The 20,938-nt window shown below is 47.5% G+C and overlaps 1 protein-coding gene across 1 annotated transcript in view; it reads left to right on the forward strand.

Annotated features, from left to right (window-relative positions):
- Positions 1–20,938, forward strand: part of PRKX (protein kinase cAMP-dependent X-linked catalytic subunit) — an 83,839-nt gene that overhangs the window by 14,440 nt on the left and 48,461 nt on the right. The window contains exon 2 of the mRNA XM_060087809.1: positions 18,337–18,505. Within this exon, the coding sequence (XP_059943792.1) occupies positions 18,337–18,505 (169 nt within the window). The remainder of the gene's footprint in view (positions 1–18,336; positions 18,506–20,938) is intronic.

A 20,938-nucleotide genomic window follows, 5' to 3' on the forward strand; every position in this document is an offset into this window, starting at 1 on the left:
AGAGAGTTTGAGAGGTGCTGCTTTGAGCGTGGGGGGCTCTGAAGTGGACATTGAGGGGCTTGAAGGCGGCCTGGGTCTATGTCTACCACACTGTGTATCACTCTGTACCCTGGGGCACAGTAGGGACCCCAGAATATTTGTCCAGCCAGACACTGGAAGAATGGATGTGTTGCTGGCTGTCGGTGACCCTGGCGAGAGTTCAAAGCGTGAGGTCAGTTTGAAGAATTGAAGGGTCACCTCTCAGGGATGTGATCAGCAAGAGAGAGAAGAGACAAGGATCGGGGTCAGGGGCTTTAGAAGAAGAAAGGTTCTTGTGCTCCGAGAACCCAGCGGTTGGTCAGCTGGGGGATATTTCAGCAGGATCCATGCTTTCCATTAACCATCACGTGAATGGTCTAAACATTGTAAAGACTATTATGCAACTTTAGTCCTGTTTTCTGTTACCAAGGATAAGTTTAGGGCTGAGCCCTGATCCTCCCCTATCAGGAAATAAGGGTGATTCTCAGTTTGGGAGCAATATGGCGGCCTCAGCCCTATTATGCAAATGAGCCAGGCTTCCGAGTAGACTCAACAAGACTAGTTGAGCGTGACTAGTTGAACATGTTTGTATGCCTAGTTCTTGAGTCATTTGCCTCTCCTGGATTCTCTCATAGCAAACTTCTTCTCCTGTTCTTGGATTCTTTAGAGCAGCATGTGGTCCAACAGAACTTGGTGCCATGAGGACCATGTCCTATAATATGTGTTGCTGTGATGACCAGCTGATGTACCAGCTTCTTTTTTTAAAATTTATTTTATTGAAGTATAGTTAATGTACAATATTGTGTTAGTTTCAGGTGTACAGCAAAGCAAAGTGATTCAGTTATACATATATAACATTTTTTTCCATAATGGTTTGTCACAGGATATTGAATAGAGTTCCCTGTGCTGTACAGTAGGACCTTGTTGTTTATCCATCCTATATATACTAGTTTGCATCTGCTAACCCCAAACTCCCACTCCATTCCTCCCCCACCTCTCCTCCTCCTTGGAAACCACAAGTCTGTTTTCTATGTCTGTGAGCCTATTTCTGTTATGTAAATAAGTTCATCTGTGTTGTATTTTAGATTCCACATATAAGTGGTATCATATGATATTTGTCTTTCTCTGTCTGACTTAACTCAGTATGATCATCTCTAGGTCCATCCATGTTGCTGCAAATGGCATGATTTCATTCTTTTTTTATGGCTGAGTAATATTCCATTGTATATATGTACCACATCTTCTTTATCTATTCCTCTGTCGATGGACATTTAGGTTGCTTCTATGTCTTGGCTATTGTAAATAGAGCTGCTATGAACATAGGGGTGCATGTGTCTTTTTGGATTACAGTTTTATCTGGATAGATGCCCAGGAGTGGGATTGCTGGGTCATCATCAACTTCCTTATTTGATTCAACCTCACTTCATTGGACTTTAAATAAGCCACATGTGTCTGGTAACTACTGCGTTGGACAGCACAGCTTACACACTTAAGAATCCCAGCAGTCGTATAGGTAAACAAAATCAGACATCAGAATGCCTTCCTTCTGGGGTGCCACTACCTCAGGATCGGTTTTGAGTGATTTCTCAGACACTGTTAGTGATACCAATGGAAACAGCTCTTTAATAAAATTCTCGGCCGTCCCCTGATTCATTTTGACACCTGAGCTAAATTACATGTCAAAAAGACCTTTTTTCCCTAGTATAAGTAAACGTCCAGAGGCATACGTATATTTTCCAAAAGTGATTGAATATCAGCTGCTATTTTCTAAACATCTCTGGTTGCGTGTTCCACACGGACCCCTTATAGCATGTCTTCTGTTTCTGTATGAACCACATTCTTATGGTTACTTGAGGATTTCATAACAAAACACTTTCAAACGGGCAAAACATCTTCACTGATGGGAACATTGAGTTTGTCAGCAGAAGACAAACTACATCTTCCTTGAGAAGATGTAGTGAAAGTTACAGTTTTAAATATATATACACACAGGCATAGCTTGCTTTATTGCACTTTGCAGATGCCGCATTTTTTTTTACAAACTGATGGTTTGTGGCAGCCCCGCCTCGAGCAAGCCTGTGGGTGCCATTTTTCCAACAGCACTTGCTCCCTTTGTGTCTCTGGGTCACATTGTGGTCATTCTCGCCATATTTCAAACGTTTTCATTGTGATTATATGGGTCATGGTATCTGGGACCAGGGAACTTGGATGTTACTACGACAAGTCCCTGAAGGCTCAGAGGATGGTTTGCAGTTTTTAGCAAGAAGCTATTTTAAAATGAAGGTCTGTACATTGTTTTTTAGACAGAATGCTATTGCACACTTAATAGACTACAGGGGAGTCTATCAACTGGGAAAGATCACTTTTATACGCCCTGGAAAACCAAAAATTTCCTGTGACTCGATTTATTGCCATATTGGCTTTATTGTGTTGGTCTGGAACCCAAGCTATGTCTCTGAGGTGTGCGTGTGTGTGTGTGTGTGTGTGTGTGTGTGTAATTTCCAGCCTCTCCCCATTGTAAATATTGCCAGAGACTTTTTTTATTAATTAATTTTTATTGGAGTACAGTTGCTTTACAATGTTGTGTTGGTTTCTGCTGTACAGCAAAGTGAATCAGTTATACACCTATCCCCTCTTTTTTGGATTTCCTTCCCATTTAAGTCACCACAGAGCACTGAGTAGAGTTCCCTGTGCTCTATAGTAGCTTCGCATTAGTTGTTTATTGTATACCTAGTATCAATAGTGCAGAGACCTCTGATGTCATGTGGCCACCTGACTGCCCACAGATGCCACCTGCTTGCTGGTACGTGCACGCACACACACACACACCCCCCTCATAGTCTCCCTCTCCCAAGTTTCCATTAAACTGATAATACAGTTTATTTTCAGGAACACAGCAATAACGTAGATACAGACAGTCGTCACAAAGGAGCTGCAGGTGTCATGCACAGGTTAGAAGTTGCATCAGACTTCTGGACAGCCAAGAGCAGGCGGCAGTGTGTAGGACGGTGTGGACGAAGCAGCGTGGGGAGGGCTGGACACGCCAGACCCCACACGAGCTCTAACAAGAGTGAGGATTGAGTGGGACTTCCCCAGCGGTCCAGTGGTTAGGACTTGGCGTTTTCACTGCCGAGGGCCCCGGGTTCGATCCTTGGTCCGGGAACTGGGATCCCCGCGAGCCGCATGGCGCGGCCAAAAAAAAAAAAAGTTAGGATTGAGTAACAAAGCACAGGGATCCCTGGAGAACTCCACAGCTCCCGTGATGAGCACGGTGCCCAGAAAACCATCAGCACTGTTGGAACAGCTTATTTAGTAAAGAGACGGAAGGCAGTGGTTGCTGTCTAAGGGTGACCTTCTCCTAATTCCCTCACGCCGAGGGTCCCAGCCTCGCTCACACGTGGAAACTTGAGTGGTCCTCTGTAGACCCTTGTTCTTAACAGGAAACAGCCACCAAACTCGCCTTGTTCGAGAGCTTTACACAGTCTGAGACATCAGGATAGCAGAAGACTTGAGATCCCAGAGAAAGCCAATAATTCAGGGAACCTAAGAGAAGGTGAAAACAAACAAGGGAACATAAGAGGAATTTTTTTGAAAGTCTCACTTTGAGTCATATTTTCAGAGAAGTTTGACAAGATACTGTATCCATCAGCAATAATAGGAAGTTCCAATAAAAGAGAAACAAAAGAGTTTTCACCAGGATGGCTGGATATCACAAAGGAGGATTTTCTCAAGTCCAAAGGGTGATCTGATCCACGCTTGTGACTTTAGTTACCATCCTGGAGCTGGTGGCTGCCAAGGGCACAGCTGTCACCTGCACCTTTCTCTTGCGAGCTTGCAGGCTGGTCTCCAAGGCAGTGCCTGTTGGGTGGGTTTGTCTCTCTCCCCCCAACATCCAGGGGCCCCTTATATTAATTTCCAGAGGCTCTTGTTCCAAATCGTTACAAACCAGGTGACCTACAGAAACAGGCATCCATCCTCCCCCAGTCCTGGAGACCAGACGTCTGAGGTCGAGGTGTCCCAGGGCTGCGCTCCCTCCAGAGGCTCCTGGGGAGGGTCCTTCCCGCCTCTTCCAGCTTCTGGGGGCTCCAGGCGTCCCTGGGCTTGGGGCCGCCTCCCTCCCGTCTCTGCCTCTGTCTTCCCGGGGCTTCTCCTCTGTGTCTGGGTCTCTCCTCTTCTGTGTCTTAGAAGGACCCTGTCATTGGATGTAGGGTCACCCTCATCCAGGAGGACCTCATCTCACACCCTTCACTTCATCACTTCTGCAAAGACCCTGTTTCCAAGTAACGTCCCATGCTAAGGTTCTGGGTGGGCATGAATCTTTGGGGGCTCGATTGAACCCAGTACATCCCTGCTCCTCCAGGCATCCGCAGGGTCCAACATGGAACTTGTCACCACCTTCCCCAAAACAGAACAACTCAGTGGGCCCTTTGGACACCTGCCAGGGTTTCCTGTTTCCTGTCTTTTTTTTTTCTTTCTTAGACCATACACTGTATACTTTTAGAGTGAATTATGCATAAAAGTCTGTGCAAACAATAACATATATTACAATAACATTCTCAAAAAATCCTACTATATTTTAGCGTTGTTAAGTTATATAAAATACATCTTCATAAAAGTACAGGATCTTTTTTCAAGTTTTAAATCACGACCTTCTCAGATGCCTCAGCGCTACCCTGTGGGCTTCTCCTCCCTCCCTCTCCTAGCCCGTCCCCTCCAGCCTCATGCAGGATTTTTTCTTTCACTCCACACTCCTCTTTCGTCCTTCCTACTGGCTTCTGCAACCGCAGGGAAATCTCTGAAACAAAACGGAAAACACGCCGAGCTCAGATCAGCCAGGCACTTCCCCCCTGCCCGCCGCGTGATTTCCTGTAATCCGTTGCCTAAAGAACGCAATGAAAGGATTTCAGAATCCCTGCCTTCTCTTGCCCTGTTTCCTCCATCCTCATGAATCTCCATTCTCTCTGTGGCCTTTGCCATCCTTAATTTCTTTTTTTTAAATTTTAAATTATTTTATTTTATGTTTTTGGCTGCGTTGGGTCTTCGTTGCTGCACATGGGCTTTCTCTAGTTGCGGCGAGCAGGGGCTACTCTGTGTTGCGGTGCACGGGCTTTTCATTGCAGTGGCTTCTCTTGTTGAGGAGCACGGGCTCTAGGCACGTGGACTCAGTAGTTGTGGCGCGTGGGCTCAGTAGTTGTGGTGCATGGGCTTAGTGGCTCCGCGGCATGTGGGATCTTCCCGGACCAGGGCTGGAACCCGTGTCCCCTGCATTGGTAGGTGGATTCTTAACCACTGAGCCACCAGGGAAGTCCCACCCGTCCTTAATTTCAATGAGCGTCTACTCTCCAGTCCACCCCACCCTCCAATTTCCACTGGAAACTTCCCTTCCTCAAAAATGAACGTCTTTCCCGACCTTCACCCCAAGGTGAGGTCCATCCACATGTTCCTCAACACACCTGTGTTCTGAAGTCCTGCAGCCTTAGAGGCCCATGAAACACAGATGAGCGCATCAGAGTCAGGATGGCTGTTGTCGTTAAGGTTTACTGCCAGCCTTTCCCGCACGATGGTAACCAAACAAGATACGAGGGACCAGCCTGGTGTGGACTGTGGCTGTTTCTGAATCGTGCACAGCGTCCAGCACACAGCAGTATATCAGTAGTGGTGGGATGGATGCCTCGCTTCATTAGATTGACCCAGTTGTTTTTTTTTTTTAATACTTATTTATCTGGTTGCGCTGGGTCTTCTTTTTTTTTTTTTTTTTTGTTTTGTTTTTTGTTTTTTTTTGCAGTACGCGGGCCTCTCACTGTTGTGGCCTCTCCCGTTGCGGAGCACAGGCTCTAGACGCGCAGGCTCAGCGGCCATGGCTCACGGGCCCAGCCGCTCCGCGGCATGTGGGATCTTCCCGGACCGGGGCACGAACCCGTGTCCCCTGCATCGGCAGGCGGACTCTCAACCACTGCGCCACCAGGGAAGCCCTGCACTGGGTCTTAGTTGCGGCTCGCGGGCTACTTGGTTGCAGCCTGTGAACTCTTAGTTGCGGCATGCGTGTGGCATCTAGTTTCCTGACCAGATATCGAACCCGGGCCCCCTGCACTGGGAGTGTGGAGTCTTAAGCACTGCGCCACCAGGGAAGTCCCTGACCCCGTTTTTGCTTAGAGGGCTAAGTGGTCTTCACAGCGTGGGCCACATAAACTCTACTGTCAGAGTCTCAGCGTTCTCTGCGTTTCCAGAGGGGCAAATTGACACTTGACGCAAGAGTTGAGCATGAGCTGAGGTGCGGCACCAGCTGCTGGCCACATGAAAGACGATCAAAGCCGGTCGCCCAGTCTCAGGAGCCGCTGTGAGCTCGTGGCCAGGAGTTGGACGGCACGGACGTAGACTGTTTGTTTCTGTCACCACAGAAAGTTCGACGGGGCTGTCTTGCTCCAAGTTGGTGCTTCCGAACGGGACACTTGGCAGCATCTGGAGACGTTACTGCTTGTTACACCTGGTGGGTGGAGACCAGAGAAGCTGCTCCACAGCCCACAGGGCCCAGCGCGCCCCGCAGCCGAGACGCATCCAGCCCCACTGTCAGAAGTGCTGAGGCAGGGAAACTCTGCGTTGACATGAGAGACCCTGTCTGTCTGTCTGTCTGTCAGTCATCTATCCATCCACCTATCATTAATCTATTATATCTATGTACCGTCTATCAAATCTATAACTCTTTCATCTCTCCATATCTATCCATCTCTCATCTACCAGTCTACCTATTATCCATTTACCCATCTATTATCTGTCTGTATTTCTCTTATCATCTATCTACCATCTCTATAATTCTCTATTATGTATGTATGTATCCATCTATACTTATATCTATCCATCCATCCATTTATCATCTATCTTCTATATCTATCTATCCATGTATCCATCCATCCATCCATCCGTTAATCACCTTTTTCTATCTAGCTATCATCTGTCACCACTCTTACTATCTACCACCTACCTATTATCTATCTTCTATGTGTCGTCCATCCATCATCCATCTGTCTACACCAGTGGTCTTCAACCAAGGGGATTCTGCTCCTTGGGGGAACACTTGACAATGTCTGGAGGCATTTGGGGTGTCACAAATGCGGGGGGGTGGCTACTGACATGTGGTGGGTGGAGACCAGGGATCATGCTCCACACCCCACGGTGCCCAGCACACACCCTCCCCCCCGACCCCCAAATTATCTAATCCAGAGTGTCAATTACACCGAGGTCAAGAAACGTCGCAGTGCATTCATTGTTCGTAACTTTGGGGGTTGCTAGGACATCATCCCATCCCACCCTGGATGCAGTACCGGGCTGTGACTTTTAACCTGCCGGGCTTGTGTTGTCAGAGGACCAAGACCAACCATTGTGCTCCTGGGTGAAGTGTCACCAAGCGTGGTTCAGAGTCCCTCATATCTCCTCTTAGGGAGCCCAGTGCAGGGCCAGGAATTCCAGGCGTTTCCTTGTGTCACATTCGCTAGCCTTGGGGTTGGTGGGAGGGACTTCTGTGTTTCTTTTTTCTTTCGTGATTATACACTTTGTATCTTTCTTAAGAGAGACTGTAACTTAGTAATTAATCTGTAAATAGAAGAATTGTGGTTCTGAAATATCTGTTCTACCGTCGGGCACTGGGAAATGGAATGTGGCTTGACTCAGCAACATTTTGAGGGAATTGCTTGTTTTTTGTTTTTTTTTAAATCTGTCTAGACTAGTGAACTCACAACTCTAACCTCCCACCCAGGCTCAGATGAATTGGGTCCAGTTTAATCAGCTGATCTTTGAAGTTAAAGATTCCAAGTTAAAAAAAAATCCTCATAACTTTATCCAAAGCACACATTTTTTGGGGGTAAATTTTGCTTATTAAGAGATAATTCACAAACCATAAAATTCACCCTTTCAAAGTGTACAGTTCCACAATTCTAATTTTAACCAGAGTTAGCACACATTCTTTAAAAAACACCTTCTAAAGGTTTTTTTTTCCCCCTGTAAAACAGAAGTTTGTACTAGTTTGCAGCCATAATTTCCACAAGTCAACTTTGAAAAGGAGAACTGCAGGCTTGGGACACATGATGTCATGTATTGTAGTTTATAAGCTTTTCTGATGTTACCTTAAGGGGGGAAACCTCAAGGAAAAGAACTGGGTTTTACAACGATACATTCTTTCATTATGGCGTAGTAATTATCTTGCAATAATTATATAATGTATGTTTATTGAATTGATCAACTTAACATAGATTTAACTATCATGTACCTAAAACATTTCTATAGCTCACAGATTTAAAAAATGAAAATTATACATGGAAATGCATCCCTGTTTTTGGCCCCCATCTGCCTCCATCACTGCATCCCTGGCTGACTCCAGGTACCCAGCCTTAGTATCTTGTATCTGTCTGCAGAAGCCCCTTTCAGGGACTTCCCTGGTGGTGCAATGGTTGGGAGTCCACCTGCCAGTGCAGGGGGACGCGGTTCGAGCCCTGGTCCTGGAAGATCCCACATGCCGTGGAGCAACTAAGCCCGTGCACCGCAACTATTGAGCCTGTGCTCTACAGCCCGTGAGCTGCAACTACTGAGCCTGTGGGCCACAACTACTGAAGCCCGCGCGCCTAGAGCCCGTGCTCCGCAACAAGAGAAGCCCCCTCAGTAAGAAGCCCGCGCACCACAACAAAGTGTAGTCCCCGCTCACCGCAACTAGACAAAGCCCGTGCGCAGCAACGAAGACCCAACGCAGCCATAAATAAATAAATAAATAAATAAATTTATTGTTTTTTTTTAAAGTCTTTTCAACATAGAGAAGCACATATCACTATCAAGAGTGGGCTGACATTTTCTTCACGTACTGCCTTCTTTCAGCCTCCTTAGAAATTATAGATCCTTTTTTCAATTGGTTTAAACATCTCCAAACTAATTTCACTTGTCTGAACAGTTAAGGAGATAAAACCTTTGCTCCTGTTGGATGGAGGAGACCAGTGATTTCTGACACCTTGCAGGCGGGGTTCCAGGCAAAGGGGGTGCCTGCTGATGGCACTTGGGGTCCACTGGTGGTGGAAGGGTGTTGGGAGGGACCCCGGGATCCCCCTGGGTGGCCAGGTGACGCTGCTGATGCTGAGGCTGCCTGCCGTATCCCAGGCTCACCTACGGGTCTGCTGACTTCTTCCCACCTCTGGGAACGCTAGCGAATTGGGGGTATGTCACCCTCTGTCTGGCCCCCGTCTTGCAGAATTGCTGCATCAGAGGCCACGGCACGACGAGGCCGGGGGTGTGTGATCCTCAGGCAGCCTCCGCTCCGAAGCGTGGTCCAGACCCCTCTGTAGCCCCTTGAGGGTCACTGGGTCGCTCAGGAGTCTCCCAGTTGCAACCCTTAATATTATATACATCCTGTGTTAACCTCTGTACCTTAACCTACTTGGACCATATATACGTGTGAGGAAGAAGAGCGTTCCCTCGAAACCCAACGCAGAGTTCAACCCACTGGCCCAGCAGGTGATACACGGGGTGTGGGGATTCTGCTCCCGCTGAGGGGACCTGGGTTGAAGCACATTATCTGCCGCATCCTCTTTCCCAGCGTCACAGGGAAGAGATGCCGTCCTTTCTTGGAAGCTGTGCTCCTGTGGCAGTTTTCCACCCACCACTGGCCTGTAGGCTGTCTTTTATCCTGCATTTCAGGGCAGGTTGGGTCTCTTCCACCCACACTCTCTCTCCCCTTGGCCGCGCCTGGTTCTGTTTTGTTAGCATCTGGGATGCCCCAGTGCAAGGCACACTGAGCATCCATCGTAACTTCAAGAGAGATCGCAGGTTACAAAGAAGTGGAGGGTGCAGGGGATGGGATGGCCAGTAAGGCAGGTCTTTCTTTAGAGATGGTTGGGGCACCTCTTTCTGAGCTTTAGCTCAGCTCCCTTCCTACCAGTAGAAACAGGTATTGAAAAATTGTCGTTATCATTCGGGTATGATTATGCTCAGTATACAAGGGGCGGGTGCAGACTGTTTCGGGATGGGGTGGATACGTACTAAGAACTCTTGCAGTTGGTGTCTTTGTGATCATGAGATGCTCCCCTGAAAAAGCTTTACCTCTAACAAACTTCTGGTTACCAAAGTGGGTAGTGGGTCTTGGGAGGGAGAGATAAATTAGGAGTTTGGGATTAACAGGTACACACTGCTATATATAAAATAGATAAACAACAAGGACTTACTGTAGAGCACAGGGAACTGTACTCAATATCTTGTAATAACCTATAATGGAAAAGAATCTGAAAAAGAATATATATATATATATGTAAAGAACTGAATCACTTGCTGTAAACTGAAACTAACACAACATTGTAAATTACCTATAGTTCCATTAAAAAAAATAGTTTTCTCTGGACTTCCCTGGTGGTCCAGTGGTTAAGAATCCGTCTTCCAATGCAGGGGACGTGGGTTCGATCCTGGTTGGGGAACTAAGATCCTCCATGCCGCGGAGCAACTAAGCCCGTGTGCCACAACTACTGAGCCCTCGCGCCGCAACTAGAGAGAGGCCCGCACGCCGCCCACCGCATACCGCAACTAAGACCCGACGCAGCCAAAAATAAAATAAGTAAAATAAATATTAAACAAAAAATGGTTTCTTTCCATCAGACGGCTGTGGGAAGTGAGTTGAAATTAGTTGGCATCCGGATCCCGGGAGTCTTCAGGAGTGAGGTTTCTTGACGTCAGAAACCGGGTGACGGGTGTATTTAATCCTCTTCCCAGCTCTCTGTGCTTTAAGGTTTGACGGAGTGGTTTCGACTGTCCTAAAGTTGCGTCGGCTGTTACTAAATGAAGATGGAGATTACAGGTAATTGTCAGGTGGATTGTGATGAGGTTTTATCTCCTCTTTGGGAAACAGGCTTACAAAGCCCATATCTGTCTGTCATCTGTCTATCGTTCATCCATCTCTCCATTCTTTCTATCTGTCCACGTATCTGTGTATCCGTTCCTTCCTGTTTTTGACAGGGGTCGGGGGGATACAGTCAGGTTAAGAAAAAGAAGGCAGGTGAGCTGGTACAATCGGTCCTTCTCTACCGATGCCTTTAGCAAAGTGTCTCTGGTCGAATCTGGAATCTATGGATTTCGGACACAGGGCTTCTTGAAGATGGTCACGTGGGGCATAGGATCCTCTAGGGTGTACGACAGACGCGATTTTTTACAAGAACTTTTTATTATGACATAGTTTAAGACGATTAACTCAGTAGTTGAAGACGCAGGAGAAGTTGTAGAAGAGTCCACAGAGGGGAGTCCCCACGTGCCCTCCTCCGGGACCCCCAGTGATAACATCTTCCGTAAACAAAGGACGAAGTTAAAACCAAGAGCTGGCTTTATAGGATCTCCCGAGTGGGCCTTCTTTGGGTAACAGTGGAGGTCACTGAAAGGCTTTCTGCACGAAATCTGAGCTTGGATTCTGGGTCCAGAAGGTGCTTTTATCCCTTGTAAGAAGGTAACACCCGGGAGGCCACCCTGGGATCTTTGGGTAAAGAATGGACTAGAAGGATGAAGCTGATGTTTTTCATTGCTGGATTAGGCCCACAGATGTGAAAGACAGGTCTTGACACCTCAGACCCCCGAATCCATCCCCACAGCCGTGGCACCTCCTGTTCAGAATTGTTTCATCCCCAGCGTGGACCCAGAATGGAAAATGTGTGTGTGTGTGTGTGTTTAAGAATTGTTTGCATAATCAAATAACTGCCCCTCCCTTGCTGTGTGGACGAGACTTCATCCTATTTATTGATTTATTGTTTGAACTTTTTATGGGAGTATAGTTGATTTACAACGTTGTGTTAGTTTCAGGTGTACAGCAAAGTGATTCAGTAATACATATATCTTTTTTAGATTCTTTTCTAAAAGAATAGAATTCTTTTCTAAAATATAGAAAAATAGAATTCTTTTCTAAAATATGGGTCATTACAGAGTATTGAGTAGAGTTCCCTGTGCTCTACAGTAGGTCCTTATTAGTTATCTGTTTTATATTCAGTAGTGTGTATATGTCAATCCCAATCTCGCAATTCATCCCTCCCCCCCAGACTTCACCTTATTTAGAGCAGACCCTTCAAAGCACGAACTCAGTCATTTTTAGGGAACCAATACTATTTCTGAATCTCTGAAACAGGAAGAAAAGAAAAGGTGATTTCTCGTCAGGTTAAAAAATGGTTCAGTTCCCTAATTTTCAACAGAACACAGGAAATACGTTTTTTACGTACAGGACTCCCTTTGCACGTTTAACCAGTCTTTGCTAATTTCTACCTTGGTGGAATTTCTATCTTGATTCTGCTCCACGGGTTGTTATCATGATCCTGTTATTTCAAGTTGTCTTTTCCTGTATTTGTGAAATAAATGTTCTCCTTAAACATGTCCTCAAAGGGTTTGTTTCTCCCCCTTTCATCATCAAAGAGTGGATACGTCCTTTCTTGGGGAGTCTTTTTTCCTTAAAGCACAAGACAGAAGTGTGTAAGGTAACGTCACTGCCGATGGTCTCCACGATGTAAAGTAATAAAAAAGCAGTGTGTTTCTTCAAGGTTAAATTTTGTCAGAGGTATCTAGAAATAGGTAGAGGGGCATTGCATATTTCATTTGATTGCTGCAGTCTGAAGGATAAAAAAAAATAGTCATTGGGAAGCCAGACTTCTATGTCATAACAGTAAGCTTAATTAAGTCCATTTTTCGCAGGAGACATTATGCGTATACACTTTTACAAAAACCTTTGTAAGAGGAGGAATCTTCTCACTTCCCAGTAATTAAAACATGAAATGCAAATGCAATTCATAAAAGGGAATGTGGAATTTGGCTGTCTTTCTGGTGAAACTTCCTGTTTCAGAGTCTCCAAGAGAAATTCCCTTCTCTGGCGGGGGCGTGCTCCTGGTGAGGACAGGCCAGGGGCTTACCCCACCGGAGCAGAAACCCAGCAATGTTTCCTTTGCCCAGAAAATGTTGCTATTGTTAGCTATCATCCTGTTCTCTCTTGGAGCAGACTCATGGTTTGCATGCTTCTTTTGATAAGCTTTTGGAAAGTTCATCACTTTTCCAGAACAGAGCGGCTTTTCTTTTTATGAATTCTGATTGTTTTCCTTGACTATCTCCTCATCAACTATCTGGCCAAAGACAATGGAGTGTAGTGTCCTCCGTGTTGGCCTTTAAATTTCCCCGGATTTCCCAAACCACATCAGTGTATCAAAAGACTTGAGCAGATCCCTGCTGGGGTATTTGAAAAATGTAAATTTTCATTTCCAAACGTGTTCTAAAACAGGAGGAAGACAAGTAAAAATCCTGTTAGGTTCTGTATGCGAAAACATGAACACATAGTATTAGGTGATTAAATAAGAAGGGTGCTAGAAGAATCCTTGCATCGCGTGGTTGAATTTGTACCCCTGGAACTGCCATAACAGATTACCGCCAAACTGGGAAGCTTAAAACCATAGGCATTCATCCTCTCCGAATCCTGGGGACCACATGCCGGAGGTCAAGGTGCCCCAGGGCCATGCTCCCTCCAGAGGCTCCAGGGGAGGGTCCTTCCCTTCTCTTCCAGCTTCTGGGGTTCCACACGTCCCTGGGCTTGCAACCACATCCCTCCCATCTCTGCCTCTGTCTTCACGTGGCTTCTCCTCTGTGTCTGTGTCTCTCCTCTTCTGTCTCTTAGAAGGACCCTGTCATTGGATGTAGGGCCACCGTCCTCCAGGAGGACCTCATCTCAGACCTTTCACTTCATCACCTCTACAAAGACCTTTTTCCAAATAAGGTCCCGTTCCCAGGTTCCAGGGTTAGAAATTGAATCTATCTCTTGGGGGACACAATTCCACCCTCAACTGGTGGGAGGAGCGTTAGAAAAACTGTGTGTAGGTGACCCAGACAGGACCAGGCCCACCGTGGGTCCCCTCCCAGCACAGAGGTTGAGTAGGGTCCAGGTGGGCGATGTCGGTTTTCTGGCGTGTTGGTCCATTAGTGGATTTTTTCTATAGAACATGCTGCGGGAAAAGGTGGGGAGACCAGAGGGGGAAGAAGGGTGAAATCAGAGGGAGTGGCCTCCCTGTCATTTCTTTCATTACCCCTCTGATCCCCATACCCCCAAATAAAACCCAGAGTGGTTTCCATTTTCTCCTTTTGTAATTACCTGGCATTCCACGGTACTCTTCCCGTGCTCATTCTGTATGGATTTTCCCCAAGTGTTTTCAGGTCCAGCAAACTTAAAATGACCCCCACAGACTTAAATCCTAGTTTCTTTGATTTTCCATCTGCTTCATTTACATTATGGGCTTTCAAAGACAAAATAAGGCGGTCGCGTTTTTTACCTGGAGTCTCTGCAGGGCAAAGGCTTTCCCATGGTCCCTGTGTGACCTCCCTCCTCTCGGGACAGTTTGTGGGTTTGGGGCTGAGGAAGAGGGCCGGTCAGTCCCTTCTGACCATGCGAAATGCGTTTTCTGCACTTGCCCACACCTCACTCTGCAGTTCTTTTTCTTTTCTCCCCTCTGTTGTGACTTCACAGTAAAGAGATACCTTGTGTTCAAGGTGACCCCTTTCTTTATTTTTTAAATTTTTATTGGAGTGTAGTTGAGAAATAGTTTTTTTTTTCCCCCGTTGTTTCGAGATGTGTTTGACGTATAACACTGTATTCGTTCTGGGTGTGCAGCACAATGATTGGATATTCGTGTATATTGCAAAGTGATCACCACAGTCTATCTAGTTAACATCCATCACCTCACATAGTTACACATTTTTTTCTTGTGATGAGAACTTTTTTAACAGGAGCACAGGCTCCGGACGTGCAGGCTCAGCGGCCATGGCTCACGGGCCCAGCCACTCCGCGGCTGTGGGATCTTCCCGGACCGGGGCACGAACCCGTGTCCCCTGCATCGGCAGGCGGACTCTCAACCACTGCGCCACCAGGGAAGCCCTGTGATGAGAACTTTTAAGATCTACTCTCTTAGCGGCTTTCAAGTAAACAATACAGTGTTACCAGCTGTAGTCACCATGCCCTACTTGACATCCCCAGGACTTATTTATTTTGTAATTGTAACCTTCGACCTTTTAACCCCCATCATCCATTCCCCCCATCGCTCTCCCCTCACCTCTGGCGACCACCGTCGACTCTGTTTCTGTGAGTTTGCCTTTTTTTAGATTCCTCATATATGTGAGATCATACAGTGTGTGTTTCTCTGTTGGACTTATTTCACTTAGCATAATGCTCTCAGGGCTCCTCCGTGATGTCCCAAGTGGCAGGATTTCCTTCGTTGTTTCATTTTATTGGAGTATAGTTGATTGTCACGCTAAGTGAAGTAAGTTAGACAAAGATCACATGCTGTCACTCATCTGTGGCATCTAATTAAAAATGATATAAATGAACTTACTTACAAAACAGAAACAGACTCACAGATTTCGAAAACCAAACTTATGTTTACCAAAGGGGAAACATGACGGGGAGGGCTCAGTCAGGAGCCTGGGATTAACATACACATACTAGTGTATATAAAATAGATAATCAACAAGGCTTTCCTTCATTTTTACACTGAATAATATTCCATTTCGTCTCTTATTGGGCAGAGGTGGGTCACGTAACCATCCTTACCTGCAGCAAAGCTAAAAGGTGGGCTTCTCTACTTTCTAATGGGAGGTGTTGAGAGCTGGGGATGTATGTTGGAGAGCCTGCCAGCACCGAGCAGGAAAAGATATTTGTCCTTTTTCTTTCTACTGCAATAACAGCTTCATACCAGCACCACTGAATGTTGTTTTTGTCTTCAGTGCACTAAAGCCAGTCAGCTTAAAAATTACAGCATGCTGGTTTCATCTGCCTTCAACAAGATGGTTTCCCTATATCATCCTGTAATCTGATTGTGGTGCTGAGGGACTTCCCCCATGTCTGCACTGCAGGCACTCTGCTTTGAGTTCTCAGTGTTTACAGCACACACAGCTCAGAGCAAGCTTAAAAGATGTTGCAGGCAGAAAGGTAAAAAGAAAAAAGAAATCTGTTGAGTCATAGCTGTGCTGTCTTTCTTTTCATCATTAGAATTTAAGCGTGTGGCGAGACAATTGATAACGTTTATATAGTGATCTACCTGTTCTATCAGAGAGATTAAAACAGTATGAGTCCAAACCAGTTAATTTGTTTGCCTTGGGTGCATAGAACAAATCAAAGGCAAAACTTGCACTAGATGCTATGCCAGTGTCCTCGGTTCCCATTCATCCACCCTTTACCAAACGGAAACACCAGCGTTCTCATGAAAACACCTAAACTGTATCAATTCACTCTCCTCAGAGCCCTTTCCCTACGTGCCTCTCTGTGTTGATCTGATTCCACAGAACTTTGTCAACACTGCCTAACTGTGATACAATTCTATTTTTACTTCTGAATTATCTTTTGATGAGGATGTACTTTTAAAAAACGTATTGGGGCTCATCATTTGCTTCTTCTGGCACAACTTCTTTCCTTCACGTTTGTACATCACTTTCTACTTCCGCAATAATAAAATATTCACGATTGGGAACTTCCTTTAAAAGCCAAGGTGACGGGCTTCCCTGGTGGTGCAGTGGTTGAGAGTCCGCCTGCTGATGCAGGGGACACGGGTTTGTGCCCCGGTCCGGGAAGATCCCACGTGCTTTGGGGCAGCTGGGCCCGTGAGCCATGGCTGCTGAGCCTGCGTGTCCGGAGCCTGTGCTCCGCAACGGGAGAGGCCACAAGAGTGAGAGGCCCGCGTACCGCAAAAAAAAAAAAAAAAAAAGCCAAGGTGACTTATCAGTGTCCCTCACCCCAGCTGCGTTAAGCCAGTAGATGTACTGACTTATTTTGCAGCTTTAGAATTTTAATTTGTAGAAAATGCCCTCCCCCCAAACCTATGGCATAGGTATAACTTTCTTTTCCTCTCCATCTTACCATGTGCCGTAAATGGCATTCCCAACTCTATGAAAGAGGAGAAGGTGGCTGTATGGTCGTGTTGAAGGTCTTTTTCCTCTTCGAGCCATCCTTGAATTCCTTTTTTCCTGCTTTCTCATCATGTTGATTACCATTCTTCCAGCCAGGGAGCCCCAATTCGTTGGCTTTTTCCACACCTTCTTCCCCTGGAAGAGCCTGTCCTCTGCGTTATTTCTTCGATAGACAGGGGCAGGAAGGACAGCCGTCTTGGATAAGCTTCCAGAGGCTCACACATACAGATGGCATTTTTCTGCCCAACTTTACCTTTTCTCTGGACGTAGATAAAATTCCTTTGGATCTTTCATCTCAGAGGCGCCTTAAGTGATTGCTGGCTGGAGGGAGACCAAAGAGGAGGAGACATTGGGTTGACCGTGTCACAGCATGGTACACGAGAGGGTTTGATTTCCTTTTGCATGTATACTGTGGATTTCCTTTCATGTTTGCAGTGGTTGCACTTTTTAAATTCTTCTCTCTGTTAGTATCTGCATCACTTGATGCTAACCCTTGACAAGTTTTCACAGAAACACTGAGTGCGTTTAGCTGGCATTAATGGGTTCAAGGAAGAAGCTTGTGAGGAGGGCTGTGTTACACTTAGCCTTTTTTGGGTTGTTTTGTTTTGTTTTAACAGGACAGTGGCAATCACCAACACGTGTACTACAGTTTTGAGTTTATTAGCCTCTCGTACAGTGCTTCGTGGGATAAATAGGAACCTGGCAAGGATACTCACAAGTTTTTCATGGAAAGAGTTATCTTCTGATTTTTTTTTAATCCAATTTTTTAAACTGAAGTATTGTTAATTCACAATGTTGTGTTAGCTTCAGGTGCACAGCAAAGTGATTGGGTTATATATATGCATATCTATTCTTTTTCAGATTCTTTCCTATTATAGGTTATTATAAGATGTTGAGTCGAGTTCCCTGTGCTCTACAGTAGGTCCTTGTTGTTCACCTGTTTTATGTATACTAGTGTGTATCTGCTAATCCCAAACTCCTAATTTATCTCTCCCCACCCCCTGCTATCCCCCCTGGCAACCGTACGTTTATTTTCTCTTCTTGTCTTGATTTAGAAAACCTAAAGAAAAAGACACATTGAAGGAATGTATTTAGCATCCTTTTCCATTCTGCCTTTCCCTGTGTGTGTGTTTGTGTGTGTGTTTCCTCTGGGATGACTCATTTGCAGAAAGGATGGCCAGTCGCCCCTATTAAAGAACAATTCGGGGGCAAGTGATCCTGTGTGTGTATCAGTTCAACTGACCGTTCCAGACAGGTGCCTGGCACCCAGCCCTCGCACCAGGTGTATCGCCCGGTACTGAGTTGTCTGAGCCTCCAGGTTCTCTTGAGGTCGGGGCGCTGGTCTCCCGTCACGGGGACCGTGGCTGCTGACACCGCCTGTCCCCACTGCAGGTACAGGGACGTTCGGCCGCGTGCAGCTGGTCCGCGAGAAGCAGGGCACACACTTCTTCGCCCTGAAGGTGATGAGCATCCCAGACGTCATCCGCCTGAAGCAGGAACAGCACGTGCACAACGAGAAATCCGTGCTGAAGGAAGTCAGCCACCCGTTCCTGGTCAAGCTGTGAGTCTCCCTTCTCCGGGTCCCCACCCTGCCGGGCCCCAGGTGCATTTTCCCGCGGGAGGTGGAAGGGAGCCGCGGTCACAGCGGGTCACACTTCGCTGAGACATCTCAGCTCCCGGTCGCGCGGAGAAAGGCGCCGTTCCCACACGTGCCTGCCCAGGGTGGCCCGCCTGGTGCCGCGCCCCCTGCACGAGCTGCGTGTCCACAGGGGCACCTGGGGCCCCGCCAGAGGCTCTGTCCCCTACTGCCACCCCCAGCTCCCTGGACACCCCGTCCAGCCGCTCCTCCTGGGACCTCAGTCACCTGCTCACCTCTGCTCACTCACATCCTTTCTTGGGTTTCTAGTTGACCGTTCAGTATCCCCATGTCGATGCCTCATAGAACCTTCCAGTTGAAGGTGCCCAATAGGGACCAAACGGATCGCTCTTTCTGCCACGCTCTTTGCTGGCGGAGGGTAAGGCCATACCCCACTCAGGGGCCAGAGGTGTGGGCGTCCACAGAGGGCTCCCCGTCCCCATCCCCGGGGGCCTTCCACTGCTTCCCACCCGTTCCGCCGCCTTCCTCACGCCCCTTTCAGCCCCTGACCCCTCCCCGCCCAGCCTGGCGTGGGCCCCCCTCTCTGGCCCGAGTGCCCAGCTGTTCTTGGCCTCCCAGACGTGCCTCTTTCAAGGCGTTCTTTGCTTTAACTACAGCCGTAGTGATCCCTTCACCCGCACGGCCCTCCGATGATCTGCGACTCTGCTGACAAATCCGCAGGGAATGACCCCAGGGGCTCAGTGTCCTAGAAACAGCCCATCCCGGGCTCTGGCTTTGCCCCTGGCTCTGGCTTTGCCTCTGGCTCTGGCTCTTTTCAGATGCTCTTCCCCGCATCGTCCCAGGAAAGTGACCTGCAGTAGAAGGTGGGAGGTGCCATCCATGTTGTCACCCCAGGGCCACCCGCCCCCCTCTGGTGCCTCTCCCCACCCCCTGCCTCTCCCACCTCACCCTCACCTGCCTTTCTTCTGCGATACACCTGCCTGTACACAGAGACAGGCGCCTCCACCCTGCTCTTGGAGCATCTTGCATGTGCCCCCTGTGCAGGGAGATAACACCTGTCAACTCACAGCCACCAGAGCAACGTCCCCAGGGCCTGAAACAGTGTGTCACTCGGAGCAGGGACGGGTGGCATGTTGGGTGGGTGACAGAGGGAAGGAGCTGACTTCGTGTCTTACTTTCCTTTTATGAAGCCCAGTGGCCGTGTTGGGCCCGTGTGGACGGGTCAGTAGAGTCTCATGCTGGTGAGTCATTAAAATCAAAACAAACCAAAAAACTAGCCAATGCAGCAGAGTCACCACCCCTCCCTGTTCAGGTCTGAGTCTCCTCCTCGCTGGGAAGTGGTGGGAAGATGGGTAGAAAATCTCACGCGTGTAGATCTTCTTCTGGAAAGAAGAAAAGCTTCTACTTCTGGTGTCTCTTCTAGAAACTGAAAGAGTGGTTCTGGGTAAAGACTTCAGTGGGCTAGGGTTTTCAGGACACACGTTATAAAGGAGATGTGGACGCCTTTATCTGTTGCCATGTCATTCTCACGTGATTTCGGAGAACGGTCTTGGGCTTTTACCAGATACAGGAAGTCTCAAGCCAGAACCCCAGGGTGTGTCCCCGAGGGTGCTTTGTGGCTGAGTTTTCCCAGGAAGACGGGGCACCTGGCCGCTGGCTTCCGGTTTGCTCAGGAAACCAAGTGGCGTGATCTGTTATGTGTCTGCAGTGAAATTAGGAGAACACGGAAGAGAAGCAGGTGGAATTGATGGTGACAACGAAAAGTCTGAGACATTGGTGTTGAGAAGACACAAGTTTGGAGAAGGGGGAAGAAGCCAGTGGGAGGAGCGCTTTCCAGGGCTGTGCGTGGGCGGTGGGTATGCCGCCCAGCGGGGTTGCTGAGGTCACCTCAACGCATATTTTCTGGGATCAGGCACGTCCCCCTGGAAACATTAGGGTGATGCTCTAGGGAATCTTGGGGGATGGCTTCCATTCTGGGAACTCCACCTTGTTGTGTGTTGAATTGTGTGTCGTGTCCCCCCCCCCGCCACCGCAAAAGATACGTTGATGTCCTGACCCCCAGTACCCGTGAATGTGACTTATTTGGAAGTTGGGTCTTCTTTGTAGGTGTAAAATCAAGATGTAGGTCGAGGCCCTATAGGAGTAAGCTGGGTTCTCCATCCGATGTGATGGGTGTCCTTGTAACAAGCGGAGAAGACACACAAAGACACACAGAGAGGAGAAGGCCACGTGAAGACAGAGGTGGAGATTGGGGGTGATGTGGCCACAAGCTGAGGAACCCCAGGGATTGCTGGCAACCACCAGAAGCTATAGAAGAAGCTAGGATGGATCCTTCCCTGGAGATTCTAGAAGGAACCACGCCCACCAACACCCCGATCTTGGGCTTCTGGCCTCCAG

This window comes from Mesoplodon densirostris, chromosome X (genome assembly GCF_025265405.1).
Source record: "Mesoplodon densirostris isolate mMesDen1 chromosome X, mMesDen1 primary haplotype, whole genome shotgun sequence".
Taxonomy (NCBI): domain Eukaryota; kingdom Metazoa; phylum Chordata; class Mammalia; order Artiodactyla; family Ziphiidae; genus Mesoplodon; species Mesoplodon densirostris.